This window comes from Scyliorhinus canicula, chromosome 8 (assembly GCF_902713615.1).
Source record: "Scyliorhinus canicula chromosome 8, sScyCan1.1, whole genome shotgun sequence".
Taxonomy (NCBI): domain Eukaryota; kingdom Metazoa; phylum Chordata; class Chondrichthyes; order Carcharhiniformes; family Scyliorhinidae; genus Scyliorhinus; species Scyliorhinus canicula.
This window is the reverse complement of record NC_052153.1, coordinates 104,014,287-104,033,202: the sequence shown is the minus strand read 5'-3', so window position 1 is coordinate 104,033,202 and position 18,916 is coordinate 104,014,287. Positions and strand designations below refer to the sequence as shown.

General features: G+C 46.0%; 1 protein-coding gene across 5 annotated transcripts in view; it reads left to right on the top strand.

Moving 5' to 3' along the window:
* The window catches only part of srfbp1 (serum response factor binding protein 1), a 259,226-nt gene that overhangs the window by 169,196 nt on the left and 71,114 nt on the right, over positions 1 to 18,916 (top strand). For 3 of the 5 annotated variants that reach the window (XM_038805028.1, XM_038805030.1, XM_038805031.1), the window contains one exon: positions 6,495 to 6,566. The exons of the other annotated variants lie outside the window; for them this stretch is intronic. In XM_038805028.1, the coding sequence (XP_038660956.1) occupies positions 6,495 to 6,566 (72 nt within the window). The remainder of the gene's footprint in view (positions 1 to 6,494; positions 6,567 to 18,916) is intronic. 5 annotated transcript variants of the gene reach the window in all.

The window sequence follows — 18,916 nt, the reverse complement described above, 5'->3', positions numbered from 1 at the left end:
CACCCCTGACCACGATGCTACACGACCGGCTAGTATGTGGGATCAATAATGTTGTAACACAAAGAATTGTTGGCAGAACTCACCCTAGACCTCAAAGGGTTACAGAATTAGTGCTATCCTTCGAGAATGCTGAGGAAGAGACACAAGGACTCCAGGGTTGCTGGACAGTAGTGTTCTTGGGAAGAGGGTACTCTCATAAAGAAAAGCCAGAATTCCCAGTGAAGGCATTCATGTGCTTCACCCAACACCCAACTCGACATTGAGCCAGGACATTCTGACATCTCAACAGATGGCCAGATAACCCTAGAGGTACCTGGGAAGCCTCCCCGGAGGATTATAAGTGTCAACCACAAGGCTGCTGTAAGTGTGACCCAGGCAAGGCTCCCAGAATCAGCAGTATGCATGCTGCCCAGACTGGAAGCCAAAGTCACTTCAGACCCGGCCTTGCAAGTCTTATCAGCCAGTAGAGGGTGAAACGATTCAGCTAAACTGCATCATCCCTAAGGTTGCCCAGATAAAGATAACACTTATAGAAATGGAGGTGGATACGGGAGCTGCTGTCTCCATCATCAGGGAACAGACCTTCTGGCATCTCCGGATGGGTATCTTGCCCTTAGGTATGCGAGACACCAGGTCGGCCACATATACAGGGGAACCTTTATACAACAGACAGCCCGATTCACACCCATAGTTGTGCAATGGCCAGGGCCCAGCCTCTTAGGCAGAGACTGGCTTCAGAGAAGCCATCTGGACTGGCTACAAATTTTTAAACTAGGAACCGGTGGACTCTACAAGGTCTTTGGCAAATACCCCGAGGTATTCCAAGAAGGCATTTGCAGAATAAAAAGACACGGGCAAAGATTGGTGTGGGCACCGACATCCTACTCAAATATTTCCGGGTACAGGTAGTCCCATACGCTTTACTTACCAAAGTAGAGACCGAACCCAAGTGGTTAGACAGCCTCAGAATAATACGACCAGTGCAGTTCTCGGAGTGGGCTGTACCAGTAGCTCCCTCCTCAAGTTCTATTAGTTGATCTGCCTTTGTGGGGACTATAAATTAACGGTTAATAAAGCCTCGCCTTTGGATCAGTATCCCATACCACGCATCGAAGATCTATATGCCAATTTGGCCGGGCGTCAAACTAGTTATGAACCATGCCTACCTCCAACTAGAACTCTGAGTCATCCAGGAAGTATGTAAAGATTAACACCCATAAGGGTTTATATGAATATACACACCTACCCTTGAAAGCCTTCGTCGGCGTGCACCATTTTTCAACCCATGTTGGATAACATTCTCAGGTACCTAAGGTGGAAGTACATTTAGACAACATACTAATCACAGGAACCATGGAAAAAGAGAACCTAGCAAACCTGGAGGAAGTTTTGAAACTATTTTCTCATGCAGGTGTCTGTCTCAAACGAGAAAAATGTGTTCCAGGCATGCGAAGTGATCTACCTCGGGTACCAAGTCCATAAAAAAAGGCCTACACCCTGTAGAGGCTGAAGTATGGCCATCAAAGAGGCACTAATCCCGTAAAATATGACAGAATTAAAATTTTTCCGAGCTTGTAAACTACTAATGGGAAATTTATCCCAAACTTGGCCACTTTATTACCAGATGTGGTCGTGGCAGGTGCCCCAGGATGAAGCCTGGTATTAAACATGTGATATCTCTCCATATGGAGTCCCCCCGTCTTCTCCCCCCCCGTTCCCCCCGTGTCCCCCCCCCCCCCCCCCCCCCCCCCCGTCGCCTTGGCTGGATCCAAAGTTGGGTATTGGTGTTAGCAGCCCATGAATACTCTCTCAAGCACCGCCCAGGAACTTAATTGCCAACATGGATGTCCTGAGTCGCCTCCCACACTTCGCAATCTTGGCTCCTCTGCCAGCATTGGAAGAAGTAACCATGACCTAGAACTTACTGGATGTCTTGCCAGTATTTCTGAAGCAGATTCGAGCATGAACCCTCAATGGCAAACGTGAGCCATATGATCCTCAGTTGTGGAATCCCTGGATCCCCTTCCTCACCAACCAACAAGAGCAGAGTGTTAAAGATGGCAGGACGGGGGCAAGTGGAAGGAGAGTTGACAGAGATTGGAGGGAGTTGGCTTTCCAAGGGCCCCCCTTCCTGATGCCCCTCGACCAGGCACTGGGCCCACACGGGTTTGCTTACCGTGCACCCCCCCCCCCCCTCCCGCGCAGCAGGCAGGATGGCCATCCACAGGTCACCCCACCATGGACTTCATCGGGTGAGGACAGGAAGGGAGTGGGGTCCACACCAACCACCCTCCCATCTGAACAATTGCTCCCTCACTGTAAATGTGCCAATGGGGAGGGCATTAAATTCCAACCACTGACTCTTTGTTCTGTGTGTGGTTCAGTTAATTCGGAGGATAATTCATTTTCCTCTCCCATCCGAACTAAAATCAGAAAGGATAATGGTGGAAATTGAGGTTGTACTGTCACCTCCCCCCACCTGACCTATGTTCCCTGGCTCTGGTGGCAGCATCTTCCCTGTATAATATGTACAAGTGTTATTGAGTGGGCAAGACCTGGGTTCCTGTTTGATTTCCTTTTTCTTTGCCCACCTTAATGTCAATTTCCAAGACCAGTGAAGAAAGATAACAGCAAGAATTCCCTAGTAGAAGTCTCATTCTGTCACAGCACCCCAAAATGGTAAATTCAGCCTCGTATATTCCAAAGTTATGCAAATATTGCAGGGTATTAAATTTTAAAAGTTTATTTTCACAAAGGAATATTCAGGCGGCACAGTGGCGCAGTTAGCATTGCTGCCTACAGCGCTGAGGACCAGGGTTCAATCCTGACCCAGGTCACTGTCTGTATGGAGTTTGCACATTCTCCCCTTGTCTGCGTGGGTTTCACCCCGCACCCCAAAGATGTGCAGGGTAGGTGGATTGGCCACGCTAAATTGCCCCTTTAATAGGATAGGTGGATTGGCCAGGTTAAATTGCCTTTTAATTGGATCAACAAATTGTGTATTTTAAACTTTTTTTAAAAAGGAATATTCATTGGCCTTATCCACTCATGCTGATGACTCACTGCACTCATCAAAGTTCTTCAAAGTGCAGAATTTTTATTCTGTCAACAGCAAAGTGGTTGAATCACAAAATACAAATGTCCATCAGCCTGTGGGACATTGGAATTATTGTTTCTTTCAATTCTTTGGAGACAGACGGATACTCCATTAAGCACTATTTTAAAATGTTTTTATTGAGCTGGTTAACACGTTTCATAAAATTCCTATATATACAATTTTATTAAAGCCATTAATCTGTAGTTAGTGACAGACAAGATGCCATTTAAGAACATTTCAAACCAACAATTTATTCTTATCTCTTGCAAATGCAACTAATGGCTTACAGTTGAGAGCTCTCCTCAGTCATCCTTCATCAGTTAATGTCTTAGCTTTATTATGTCCTTTAATATTTTTAAACCCCTCCCCAATTCCTCTGTCACAACACAGTGCCTACTTGAGTCAGAGTCATAACAAAACAGAAGGAGGCTATTTGGCCCATTGAGTCCCATGTACAGCAACTCATTAAGTCCTATTCCCCTGCTCTATCTCTATGGCCATGCAAGTTCATTTTCCTCAATTGCCCGTCCAATACACTTTTGAAGTCATTGCCTACGGGAGTGGTAAAAATGGAGACGAGTCCCAGGTTGGCACAAAATGCTGTGTCAAAAATGTTCTTCACATTCCCGCTGAATCTTGTCCCCAAAACCTTACATCTGTGACCCCTTGTCCTTATGCCATCAGCTAACGACAGATTTTCTAATTGTCCAGTCCTGTCACAGGGCAGAATATTCTGCTCCCACCAATGGAGGGAATTATGGTAGGTTTAATTTGGGGTGACTTAAGAAAAGTCACTTTCCTGCTAGCAGAAAATTAGTTTGGAATTTTGTTCTCCTGGCTTTGATGGCAAGTTAGTGAGTTTCCTGATGTCGGGAACCCTATTTGCATTCAAAGGCATCTCATGAGTGTTCAGTAAAAAGCCAGCTCATCCTCCAAATTAGGTTCCCTGCCAGTAAGAATTTAGAACATTCAGGCTTGGATAACAGGAGGGGCATGGTCAGTGTGGGCATGGGGATGGTAATGGTTGTCTGTTCTGACTGGAGCGAAGGGTGGATTGTGAGAGGCTTCAGGGTAGTGAGGGAGTTTCAACAATGACTCAGGGAAGAGGAATGGTGATATTGGGTAGGTCTAGGATGGTAGTTTTGGGGGGGAGGGGAGGGAGTAGGTGGGTGAAGGGGAGGGTAAATTGTGGATGTCTGGGAGGGTAGAAGGTGGCAGAGCGAGTTTGAAAGGTGACGAGCACCATTTTTCCAATCTGACCTTCACCATGTAGTTATACAGTCAATGGGATCCTTCAAAGTGGGAGCAGGGTCTTTTCAGGTGGGTAGAGTTCAAGGTCAGGACAAGTTGCCAACTCAGTAATTGAGGCAACTGGATGGCGATCATGCTTAGTTGTGTTCTCCACTCTATGGTGAATGCAGCATTGAGGCAGGTTTGTTTCTGAATCATGGGTTTTGTGACATTGAGGGCAGCTGCCATTCACTCTGTGCCATTCACCATTGGCTGCAGTCAGAGGCAAGGATGAAGAGAGGGAGGTAAATTCCTCCAAGGGGAGGGCTGCTGGATGGCAGCCAAACTGTGATTTCAAACGTCCATCCTCCTGGGTGAATGGTCCAGGCTGAAAAGGGATTTTAATAAGATGGGGAATGGGCTAAAATGGCAGATGAAGTTCACTGTCATTAATTGCAAGATGTTTTTTGGTTAAAGAAACAGTAATTATGCTTATACAAATGATCATTAAAAAGCGATCGTAAAAAGAGCCACAAGGCTCAACGCAAAGACCACATTACTTTTTGATATATATTCATAACTTGGACATTGGAATACAGAGTAACATTTCAAAATTTGCTGATGATGCCAAACTTGGAGAAGTGTCAAACAGTGAGGATGATACAAATTGACTGCAACAGGACCTGATAGGCAGCAGAATACACAGACAAATGACAGATGGAATTTTTTTTTTTAAAAGTGTACTGTGATACATTTTGGCAAATGGGGTGGCAATATAAACTTAATAGCACAATTTTAAAGAGATTAGCAATCGCCTCTGGTCTTCTAAGAAATTAACTATACCTTCCATTTGGATACCATCTGTAAATTTTGACACCACTCCCAGGCCATCGATATCATTGAAAAATGTAATGAAGGGAAGTAACCTGAATCCTGGAATTCCAATATCCACCCCCAACCACTCCGGAAATACCCTTTATTCTTTTAATCTGTTTCTCCTGTTTTAAATCCGGTCATTATCCTCCATATTGCAGAATTGTCTTTCGGTAATGTCCAGTGTGACACTTTGTCAAAGGATTTCCTAAACTGTGTCCACTGCATTTCTCCCACCAGCCACATCTTTTACTTCCTCAAAGGATTCTGTGAATTTTGTTAAGCACAATTATCCATTTTGAAATCCACTCTGGCTCTTTCTATTTGTTATCTTTTGTCCAGAGGCATGGTAGCTTTATACTTAATTAAGTACCAAAGTTTTCCTTGCCACAGCTGTTAAGCTAACTGATCGTTATTACCCAGATGAGCCCCATCTCCCTTATTAAAAATAGGTTCTACTTTGGCCACTTTCTAGTTCGCGAGCACACATCCACACTAGGCCTAAAATATAATTTATATGACAGTTGCAATTTATTTCCTTATCATTTTAGGATCATAGAATGTATCCCATTGTGCCATGGCACTTTGTTTTCCTTTAGCTGAACTAACTTAGCAAATATGTTCCTTGTATCATCATAACATTGATAAGGATCTGCTTTTGAGCTGCATGCTGGGCAACTTCAATTTATTCAATGGCATGCCTAAAATATAGTTGGACGTGTTTCATTGTCCTCTTCTTTTTTAAATTTTGGAGTACCCAATTCATTTCTTCCAATTAAGGGGCAATTTAGCGTGTTCAATCCACCTACCCTGCACATCTTTGGGTTGTGGGGGCGAAACCCATGCAAACACGGGGAGAATGTGCAAACTCCACAGTGACCCAAAGCCGGGATCGAACCTGGGACGTCGGCGCCGTGAGACTGCAGTGCTACCACTGCGCCACCGTGCTGACCATTGTCCTCTTCTTAAATAAACCTTTTTAAGCACCTTTGATCAATTTGAATGCGCTTTTAGTATCAACCTTGGAGTCTGCAATCAAGGAATTATACAGGACGTCTTGCATTTTGTTACTGTAAAGAGTTGCATGTTCATACACCTCTATCGTTTTGCAATAAAGACTTTCCACCTTTTAAAGAGAAAAATGAAAGCAAAGATTTGCATTTATATTAGAGCTTTTTGTAACTACCAGATAGATGTCTTAAATACTTCATAGCCAATGAACTACTTTTGATATTAGTCACTGTTGCAATGTAGGAAATGTGTAAACTGAAATAAATTATTATCTTTTGCATAGGATTTGAAACCAGATTATGTTTCAAAAGCTGCACTTCAGAGGAACCTCAACTTTGAAATAGTCTGCAAAAAGGTAAGACTGCTGAATAAATGGAGCTATTAATTTGGAAGAAGTGCTGCAGTCAATGTGTGCTTACAAATTTCCAAATTGTGCATATATCACAAGAGTAACAAAATCAAAGTAACTTAACTTTTCTACAATACTCATTTTCCTCTCAATTTTATTACTGCAATCTTCTCCATCCTGGCAACTTCATCAGAGAAAGGACTAGGAAATTTCTGGAGGCAAGCCTTGTGAGCCTCTGCAATTGGTGCAACGCAAAGCCCATACACACACGCAAACCAATTTTCTCCCAACCTATTCCAGGCCTCCCAAAGCCCATCACCAGCCCCTCGCTGAACAACCCACCCCCTCCGGTTTCCCCTTGCCTTTCATGCAGACCTGCGCCCTGTGGGTTAAGTATGTAAACATTTCAGCCTTAAATCACTTATGTGATGCAAGAAATAATGGAACCAATTTTGTCCACTGCAAGTTTCCACAAACAGCAGTGTGATAATGGCCAGGTATTTTGTTTGATTCAGATAGAATTATTGGTCAGGGTGCTGAGGAGAATTCACCAGTGGATATAAATAAATACAAGAATAACATGAAGCGAAAGTAATTATACAGCTGGACCTGCAATCCCCTGCCTCCAACTTAATCCTGACACCCCAGCCTTAGTGGCAGTTTGGATAATTTTGTGTGGAATTCCAGATCTTTCTGACAAGTGAGATGAAAATGAGTGAAATAAAACAGACTGAAGACATTGAAAAAGTGAATGCGCAAAAACATAAAGTGCTACATGGCGAAATAAAGAGAAGTACAAAGGAAAAAAAACTGGCGTATATATCAGGATGTTGGTACAAAAGAATATTTGTGCAAAGGAAGATTAAATGAGAGAGCCAGTGACAAATAGATACTTACAGAAATTTTTTTTATTTGCAAACAATACAATGAGAGATCTACTGAATCTGTTCCATTTCATGGTGTAATCTTGTGATAGAGGAAACCTCTGACTTCCACGACAGAAAAAGCATCAGTAATTTCTCAAATGTATCACTTGATATTAGTTGAAATATTGAAACTTACAATAGCTTTAATACAGTATTCATAATTCTTCCACTAATGAAACTCTAAATCACTTAACAGATTATGGTTTTATTTTTCCATGTCAGAACATTTTTGTGAAGGTTCTTTTCTCCCTCACCCATATTTGGTTAAAATAGGTCTATGCTGGGCCTAACATGCCAAAGTCAACATCTCCCAGAATTGATTCTAATAAATTACCCACAACCAATATAAGCCTGTAATTATTGGCCCATTGTTCACACCTTTTTGAATAATGGTACAATGTTCACAGACTTCCAATCTTCTGTCACATCACCTATATCTATTGAGGATCGGTATCTATTTCCTCGCTGGCATACTTTAATATCCTGGGATACAATCCATCCAGCCCTGGGTATTTATCCACCGTCAAGGATGACAGTCCCACCTGTACTTCCCAGTTCATAGGACAGAATTCTCTGGCTTTGAGATTCTCTTTTCCTGCTGACAGTGCGTCCCTGCCCGCGGGTTTCCCAGCGGCATGGGTTGCCATCAATGGGGAAAACCCAGTGGCAAACGGCAGGAAGAGAGAATCCCGCCACCAGAAAATGATGAGCTGCTGAGAAAGACACGATTGGGGGACCGGAGAATCCCGCCCATTGTATCTAATAATACACTGCCCTCCACTTTAACTAGAATCTCTACACCATCCCTCTCCTTTGTGAACATAGAACATAGAACAGTACAGCACAGAACAGGCCCTTCGGCCCTCAATGTTGTGCCGAGCCATGATCACCCTACTCAACCCACGTATCCACCCTATACCCGTAACCCAACAACCCCCCCCCCTTAACCTTACTTTTATTAGGACACTACGGGCAATTTAGCATGGCCAATCCACCTAACCCGCACATCTTTGGACTGTGGGAGGAAACCGGAGCACCCGGAGGAAACCCACGCACACGGGGAGGACGTGCAGACTCCACACAGACAGTGACCCAGCCGGGAATCGAACCTGGGACCCTGGAGCTGTGAAGCATTTATGCTAACCACCATGCTACCCTGCTGCCTGAAGACGGAGATAACGTGCTCGCATTTCCATTATAATGATATCATGTTTGCCATGTGTCTATCTGTGCTCTCAGCTCATCAGCTTTATTTGCTATACCAGCAATTGAATATTTATCTTTTAACACTGCCAGATTCCTTTGCATCAGTATTCACCAAAGAGAAGGAATTGGTGGATGTTGAGTCTGGAGAAGGGTATGTAGATAGCCTGGGTCTAATGAGATCCAAAAAATGAGGGTGTTGGGCACCTTGAAAAATATTAAGGTGGATAGGTCCCGAGGGCCTGATGGGATCTACCCCAGAATTCTGAAGGAGGCAAGAGAGGAAATTCCTGAGGCCTTGACAGAAATCTTTGGATCCTCACTGTCGTCAGGTGATGTCCCGGAGGACTGGAGAATAACCAATTTTGTTCCTTTGTTCAAGAAGAGTAGCAAGGATAATCCAGGGAACTACAGGCCGGTGAGCCTTGCATCACTGGTAGGGAAATTACTGGAGAGAATCTTCGAGATAGGATCTCCTCCCATTTGGAAGTAAGTGGATGTATTAGCGAGAGGCAGCACGGTTTTGTGAAGGGGAGGTCGTGTCTCGCTAACTTGATAGAGTTTTTCGAGGAGGTCGCAAAGATGATTGATGCAGATAGGGCAGTGGATGTTGGCTATATGGACTTCAGTAAGGCCTTTGACAAGGTCCCTCATGGCAGACTGGTACAAAAGGTGAAGTCACACGTGATCAAAGATGAACTGGCAAGATGGATACAGAACTGGTTAGGTCATAGAAGGCAGAGAGTAGCAATGGAAGGGTGCTTTTCTGATTGGAGGGCTGTGACTAATGGTGTTCCGCAGGGATCAGTACTGGGACCTTTGCTGATCGTAGTATATATAAATGACCTGGAGCAAAATGTAAGTGGTCTGATTAGTAAGTTTGCGGACGACACAAATGTTGGTGGAATTGCGGATAGCGATGAGGACTGCCAGATGGTACAGCAGAATTTAGATTGTTTGGAGACTTGGGCAGAGAGATGGCAGATGGAGTTTAATCCGGACAAATGTGAGGTGATGCATTTTGGAAGGTTTAACACAAATAGGGAATATACATGAGTGGTAGAACCCTCAAGGGTATTGACAGTCAGAGAGATCTAGGTGTACGTATCCACAGGTCACTGAAAGGGGCAACAGAGGTGGAGAAGGTAGTCAAGAAGGCATACGGCATGTTTGCCTTCATCGGCCGGGGCATCGAGTATAAAAATTGGCAAGTCATGTTGCAGCTGTATAGAACCTTAGTTAGGCCACACTTGGAGTATAGTATTCAATTCTGGTCGCCACACTACCAGAAGGATGTGGAGGTTTTAGAGAGGGTGCAGAAGCGATTTACCAGGATGTTGCCTGGTATGGAGGGCATTAGCTATGAGGAGAGGTTGAAGAAACTTGGTTTGGTCTCACTGGAACGAAGGAGGTTAAGGGGCAACCTGATAGAGGACTACAAAATTATGAGGGGCATAGACAGGGTGGATATTCAGAGACTTTTTCCCCAGGGTAGAGGGGTCAATTACTAGGGGGCATAAGTTTAAGGTGCGAGGGGCAGGGTTTAGAGATGTACGAGGTAAGTTTTTTTTACACAGAGGGTAGTGGGTGCCTGGAACTCGCTGCCGGATGAGGTGGTGGAAGCAGGGACGATAGTGACGTTTAAGGGGCATCTTGACAAATACATGAATAGGATGGGAATAGAGGGATACGGACCCCGGAAGTGTAGAATATTTTCGTTTAGACGGGCAGCATGGTCAGCGCAGGCTTGGAGGGCCCAAGGGTCTGTATCTGTGCTGTATTTTTTTTGTTCTTCGTTCTTTACAGTATATTTTTAAAATCTCTTTCTTCTGTCTTTCAGAGTCGCTCGCTAATTTTCTGTCTCTCATTCTCTGTTCTGAACTTGTCTTATCTGCACCTGCTTTCATGTTCCCATCCCCTACTTTAAAGCCTCCCCATCAATACCAGAAAACCTCCCTGTGAGGATATTTGTCTCCGTCCTGTTCAAGTGCCGATCGCCCAACTTGTGAGGTTGCACATTCTCCAGAACTTGTCCCAAACCCTCAAATCTGATGTTCTCCCTCCTACACCAGATTTCCAGCCACATTTCATTCACTGAATTCACATATTTTTCTACTTACTAGCACATGGGACTAGGAGTAAATTGAGATTATTGATATACAATTTTTCCATCTCCTTTCTTGCTCCCTTAAATCTGCTTTCAGGACCTCATCTCCTTTCCCACCTGAATCATTGGAGAACAACCTCCTGGCTATTCCATTCTTCCAGAAGAATGTCATGCATGCACTCCATGACATCCTGAACTCTGGCACAAGGGAGGCAACATATCATTCTGGAGTCGTGTCTACGGTCACAGAAACATCTGCCAATTCTCCTAATTAACCAATCCTCTATCATTGCTGCTCTTCCTTCCTTCTTCCCTTCTGCACAGATGAGTCAGTCATGATGCCATGTACTTGGCTCCAACTGCACTCCTCTGAGGAACCCACGCCATCACTAGTAACTATCCAAAGTGGAAAATTGATTAGTGTGAAGGACCCAAGGGGTCTCCTGCACTACCTGCCTGGTTGTCTATGACTGCCTGGCAGTCACCCATTCCCTTTCTGCTTCCATGCTCCTAAGCTGCAGTATGACTACCTCTCTCAATGTGCTATCCACCTAGTTCTTTGCCTCGTGGATATGCCAGTGACTCTAGTAGCTGTTCAAGCACTGAAACCCAAAGCTCAAGTTTCTGTATTGTTGACACTTCCTGCATATTTGGTCACGGGGAGCATCCATGACTTCCCACATACTACAAGATGTGCATTCCACATGTCTGAGCTGCCTTGCAGTGCTACACATACGTTAACTTTATTTTGCTTTGGTTTATTTCTATTATTTGGCCTCAACTTAACTTTACTTCCCTCTTGCTTGTGTTTCTTAAATTGAAGTAGCTACTTATTTAAAAATAATACCCTTTACTAATGTTCAGCTTTTTAAAGTCACACCTTAACAGCAATTTCTCACCAACCAATGAACTTGCGGTTTTCCTGATATGTCACACTGATTTATTTTAAAATCAGTAGGTCAAGTCTGGTTCTCTCTGAACCTCAACATGATTAAAATATGAGTTTTAAAGGTAACCATACAAAATATCTTCGAATCAATCACTTATCTGCCTTCCTGTATTGTTTGATTTCTGTCAGAAGGTGTCTGCTCTGGGGAATACAGACAGGACAGCTCTTTTAACTGACACTGAGTTCCTCTGGGTCTTCCTTTCTTCCGTCACTCCATGAGCATCATAATGGCAACCAACATATTGTTCATTCACCAACAGCCCTGTTAAGATTTTAAAAACTCCCAATCTGAGCACCACTGTGATATCATTGGCATTGCAAACCCTTTGTCCTTTTAAAATGGTCACTCAAATGATTATACAATTCTGAGTTTTGGTTTAATCCATTATTTACTGCCAGCGATTGCGAACTTGCTTTCCATGATGAGTTTTTCTCAGCCCTTCTCGTAACAGGTAAACCAGAGCAATAAAATTAATGTAGCGTTTAAGGAACAACAATTTGCATTTTGTTTGTGAGCCATAGTGCTACCATCAATATTACCAGAATGTAAAATTAACTCATTTTAATTATAAATAAATACTTCCTTTGACTTCAAATAGTTTTCAAACTGTTACTTTCCTTCAAAGATAGAATAAATGTTACAAGCAATCTCTGGTTATTTTCCTGGCAACAGTAGAATAAACCCCTTAATTGTTGTAAAACTATCCAATGGTCTTCACTTCAGCTATTATCAATCAAATTTGACATAAACCACATAAGATATTGGGACAGGTAACCAAAAGCTCAATCCATGAGGTCGATCTTAACATTGCATTCCTGCTGTCTTTTACGGTACTCCTCTATTAGGCAACATATATTTTTTTAAGTCAGCTTGTTTTTAAAATTGAAACTGCCTTTGCAATCTTTAGTTGCATGCAGTTCAAAAATATTGACCTAAAATAACTATGCTTATTTTAATCTCTTTTGGTACTGCAGCAATTATAATCTGATGTTCATGGTTGCTGCCTGTATAATGTCTGAACCTTTTCTCCATATATTATAGAAGGTAAACGAGCTGAAAGTGAAGTAAGTAGCTAGACAATTTGGTTCCTGTCATGTTACACAGATGCAGTGGATACAATGTCATGAGCCAGATGTATGCCATAAATTAATTTGTAAGAACAGGAGTACGCTTTCAACCCCTTGAGCTGTTCCACCATTCAAGTAGATCATTACTTGTTAATTTTTTTTCAGAAAATCATTAAGACATTTTGGGCATGACCTACCCTTCACAAGTCCCTGCTGACTTTCTGATATCAGCTGAAACATGTCCAATGCTCAGTGTCCTTCAACTGAGTACCTCATGAATCTGACAAAGCATTGACTTCATAGGTTACAATTCTGTGCTGCATAATCTTTGTCTACTAATCAGTTTCCAATCATTGCATACACATAACTCAAAATGTCTCACCTTGGTTAGAATCCAACTCCCAATCCAAATCTTCTTCTCTCAAAGTGCCAACTAACTAATCTTCTCCGTCTCCTTTATACAATAGTTCGTGGTATTACCTTTTTCAGCCAGTTGTGGCGCACTGACTTTCTTTCACAACATGAAATTAGACTTTCAATTATTGTAAAGGCTTCATTCTTATCTGAGCTTTCTCAAAGTATTGGACTAAATTAATTTATTTTGCGTTTTCTAACTTGTTTGACAAATATTAGATGAATGTCTATATGTCTGAATGTATTCAAACTTCACTTACCCATGATACCATGTTGGCCATCTTGTCATTATTTCATTCTAAACTCATATAGAGGCATATAGGCTCCTGCCTATAGAGAGAGGCACCTGCCATATAGAGACAGACAGTGGTTAGCACTGTTGCTTCACAGGGCTAGTGATCCAGGTTTGATTCCCAGCTGGGGTCACTTCTGTGCGGAGTCTGCACGTTCTCCCCATGTCTGCGGGGTTTCCTCCGAGTGCTCCGGTTTCCTCCCACAAGTCCCGAACGACATGCTTTTCTTTAAACGTTTTTATTCTCCACCTTTTTCACATTTTCTTCCAAATTTACATCCACCAACACACAATAAGCAGTATCAATACAATGTCAATACCCTCATCAATAACAACAATCCCATCTTCCCATCAAACCCCCAAACAGCCCACATGTTAACATGAACAAAAAACAAAAAGGAGTCCGGAATCACCCATAGTCACCATTAACATATGCAGTCCCCCTTCTCCCAATACCCCCCCCTCCCCCCCCGCTAATGTTAGATATAATCCAATTCTTGAAAGTGCATAATGAATAATGCCCATGAATTGTAGAACCCCTTCATCCTTACCCTCAGTTCAAACTTAACCTTCTCAAGAGTTAAGAATTCCAGCAGGTCCACCTGCCACGCCAGGGCACAGGGTGGAGAGGTTGATCTCCACCTCAACAGGATCCGCCTTCGGGCGATCAGTGAGGCAAAGGCTTCCAACCCCGGCTGATCCGACACCCCAAATATGGCCTCCCGAGGGCCCGGGTCCAGTTTCACATGCACCACTTTAGAGATTACCCCGAAAACCTCCTTCCCGTAATCCTCCAGCTTTGGAAAGGACCAAAACATCTGAGTGTCAATTGCCCCCCCCCCCCCCCCCCCCCCCCCCCCCCGCAATGGTCACACACATCTTCTAGCCCATCAAAGAATAGGCTCATCCTCGCCCTTGTGAGGTGTGTGTGCTCCATATACTACCTTCAGCTGTATCAGCCCCAACCTCGCACATGAGGTGGACGCATTCATTCTCCGTAGCACCTCACACCTCCTCTATACCCTCTCCCACTTTGCTTTGATCCCTTCCAGCGGTGCCTTTTCCTCTTCCAAAATAGCTCCGTAAACCGCCGACACCAGCCCCTTCTCCAATCCCCCTGTCGTCAGCGCCTCCTCCAGCAATGTGGAGGCCAGCTCCGCTGGGAAGCTCTGTATCTCCTTCTTGGCCAAGTCTCGAACCTGCATATATCTAAACATTTCCCCCTGCTCCAGCCCATACTTCGTTCGCAGCTCCTTCAATCCTGCAAACCGACCCCCAAGAAACAAATCTTTCAGGTGTCCTAATTCCCTTCTCCTCCCATCTGCAAAAATTTCCATCTCACTTTGCTGGCTCAAATCTGTGGTTCCTCCAAATCGGCATTTTCCTTGACCCTGCCCCCAACCCAAAGTGCTGGCAAAACTGCCTTCAAATTCTCAACAAAGCTATAATTATCGGATTCCCTGAGTATTCCCCGGGGCCATCGGGAGTGGTGCTGTTGCAAACTCCCTTCCATTCTGACCCACTGGGAATCAACCCCTCTGACCCAGCTCCGCACCTTCTCCATGTTCGCTGCCCAGTATTAAAACATCAGGGCCTGGATTCTCCCCTACCCGGCAGGGCGGGGGCTCCCGGCATAATGCAGTGGCGTGAACCACTCCGGCGTCGGGCCGCCAAAAGGTCCGAAGGTCTCGCCGGCTGGCGTGAACGGCCTTTGGCGCCACGGCAGCCGGGGCCGAAAGGACTTAGCCGGCCGGCGTAAGTCCGCGCATGCGCCGGAGTGTCAGCGGCTGCTGACGTCACCCCGGCCCGGCATGCGCAGGGGAGGGGGTCACTTCCGCCTCTGCCATGGTGAAGACCATGGCGAAGGCGGAAGGAAAAGAGTGCCCCCACGGCACAGGCCCGCCCGCCGATCAGTGGGCCCCGATCGTGGACCAGGCCACCGTAGGGGCACCCCCCCAGGGTCCGATCGCTCCGCGCCCGCACCCAGGACCCCGGCGCCCGCCCGCGCCGCCTGCTCCCGTCGGTAAGGTAGGTGGTTTGATCCACGCCGGCATGGGAGGGTTGACAGCGGCGGGACTTCGTCTCGTCGCGGGCCAGAGAATCACCGCGGGGGGCCTGCCGACCGGCGCGGCACGACTTCCGCCCCCGCTGAATCTCTGGTGGTGGAGAATTTGGGACACGGTGGGGGCGGGATTGACTCCTGCCCCCGGCGATTCACCGACCGGGCGGGGGGTCGGAGATTCCCGCCCCAGGTTCGGAAGACCCAAACCCACTGCCTGCCTGAAAAGTAGCACTTTTCAATCTCTGGCCACCTTCCCTCCCCATATCAACAAGATACTCATCCCTTAAATCTCTCTAAAAATGCCTTTGGCAGGAAAATCACCAGGCATTGGAAAATAAACAGAAATCGCAGCAACACGTTCATTTAACTGCCTGTACCCGAACCGCCATTGACAGAGGGAGACCATCCCACCTTGCCAGATCGGCTTTCACTCTCCCCACCAAACTAGAAATGTGGAACCTACGGAGCCCCCCCTGCCCAAATCCCAAGCAACCTGCACCCTCAGATATCTAAGTGAGTCCCTGCCCTAGGTAATGGCAGACCCCACCCCTGGCCGAGACACCACTAAATACTCACTCTTGTCTAGATTTAATTTGTTCCCCCTATCGACAAACTCGGTTCGGTACAACAGCAAATCATCCGCATATAAGGACACCCTATGCTTTACACACACACACACACACACACCACACACACACACACACACACACACACACACACACACACACACACACACACCCCCCCCCCCCCCCCCCCCCCCCCCCCCGGCACTATCCCTTACCATATCCCCGAACTTCTTAATGCGATGTCCAACGGCTTAATCATTAGTGCAAACAACAGGGGGGACATGGGACATCCCTGCCTCGTCCCATGGTGGAGAGAAAAGTATCTCGAGCTGATGGTATTTGTGCGGGCACTTCCCCTCGACTCCTTATACAGTTGCTTTACCCAGTCTACAAATCGTGGTCCAATCCCAAACCGCTCCAGAACTGCCATCATGTACTCCCATTCTATCCGGTCAAACGCTTTCTTAGCGTTCAATGCCACAACCACCTCTCTTTCCTTACCCTCCGCCGGTGCCATAACCATGCTCAATACCGTCCTAATGTCCGAGAAGAGCTGCCTCCCTCTCACAAACCCATCTGATCTTCACCTATCACCTTCGGGAAGCACCCCTCCAGCCTAACTGCCAGTACCTTCACCAATACCTTTGCATCCACGTTTAAAATGATACGGGCCTATACGACCCACACTCTGTTGGATCCTTATCTTTCTTAAGTAACAAGGAAATTGATGCCTGTCCCAAGGTTTGTGATAATACCCCCTTCATCATCACCTCCTCGAACATCCCTACCATCAGCGTTGCCACTAATCCTTGAATTGTTTTATAATATTCCACCGAAAACCCATCCGGCCCTACCACCTTCCTCGTCTGCATCTTCCGAATTGTATCTTTTATCTCCTGCTCCACTATTGCCCCTTCCAATGTAGCCCTGGCCCCCTCCCCTAACCTCAGGTACTCCAGCTCATCAAAAATTGCTGCACCTCCCGGTCCCCCCAAGGTGGCTCCGACCTGTACCACCTCTCATAGAATTCCTTAAAGACCTCGTTAATCTGATCCTGAGTCAACTTCCCTGCCCTGTCCCGCATCTGAACAATTGCCCTTGCCGCCACCTTCCCTGAACCTGACCCGCCAACATACCCGCCTTCTCTCCATGTTCGTAAACTGCATCCCTTGCTCGCCTCAATTGGCACACCGTCTTCCTGGTAGATAGTCGGTCAAAGCTTGCCTCTAGTTCCTTCCTCTTTTCCAACTTTGCTGGATCCCCATCTACCTCCTATCTACCTTCAGCATCTCTTCTATTACCTCTGATGCTCCAACCTCTCCTCTTTGTCCACCCTAGCCTTGAACAAGATCACCTCACCCCTCACCACTGCCTTGAGAGCCTCCCAGATAGAAGCCTTCGACACCTACACCGTGCAGTTAAAACCTACATATTCCTCGATTACTTTATCAATTTTGAAACAGAACCCTCGGGCCCCCAACAGTCCCTCATCTAAATTCCACCTGAACCTCTGTACCACCCCCTTCTCCAGTACCATATCCACACAATGTGGAGCATGATTTGATATTGCAATTGATGAGTACTCTGACCCCTTAACCCCACCCAGCAGGGTCTCCCCCGCCACAAAAAAATTGATCTGCGAATATACCTTATGGACCGCTGAGAAAAATGAGTACTCCTGCTCTCTCAGGTGCAGTAACATCCAAGGGTCCACCCCTCCCATTTCCACCATTAGCCCAGCCAACGCCTTTGCCCCCCCCCCCCTCCCCCCCCCCCGCCCCACTGACGTGACCAGCGAGCGCAGCCGTGACCTATTCAACCTTGGTTCCTGCACCGTTCCTGTGAATCCAAGTTGGGGATGGCCCCACACACCTCCTTCACGAATCCTGCATTGTCCCAATTGGGACCATATACTCTTACCAGCGCCACTAACCTCCCCTCCAGCGCCCCTGTCACAATCACATATCTACCCCCTGATCTGCAACCACCTTCTCCATCTGGAAACGTACTCTTTTGCTGACCATTACCGCTACCCCTCGAGCCCTTCCGTCAAATCCAGAGTGAAACACCTGGCTAACCCAGCTGTTTTTAAGTCTCACCTGATTCTTCACCCTCAACAGAGTCTCCTGCAGCATTGCTCCATCGGCCTTCAAACTTTTAAGATGCACAGTCACCCTTGACCTCTTGCCTAGACCTCCCATCCACCTCACATTTCACGTGACTATCCTAACTAGGGGTCTCTCACCCCCCCCCCCCCCCCCCCCCCCCCCACCCACACCCCCTTTCTTATCCACCATCATCATACCACCGGGCCCTGCTCCAAAAGCCTGACCCAGCCCTATCCATTGTTAACATCAAACCCCCACCCCTCTCCCAGAAAACCCCCCTGTACTTCCTCTCAAAAAAAAAACCTCACTCAAAAAACCTCACCCAGTATTGATTCCCCCCCCCCCCCCCCCCCCCCCTTGCTCACCTTGTAGGCCCATCAGAACCTGCTAACCTGGCTCCAATGTCCGCAGCCCTCCTCCCACCTCACGTCCGTTCACTAGCCGATGTTAGTTAGCCAGTGCAAGTGCCCCCCACCCCAAGTCATTCCGTCCCATCCCACCCAGTTTCAGAAGAAAAAGAAAAATAATCCAACCCATACAACTCAATAAAGTAACATATAACCGTCGCAACAAAGAATTCCAATCAACCAAACAAAAACTTGAACACTATAACAATGTGAAGTCAAGTAAGTTACAAAACAAGTCAATGAAAAGAAAGTGA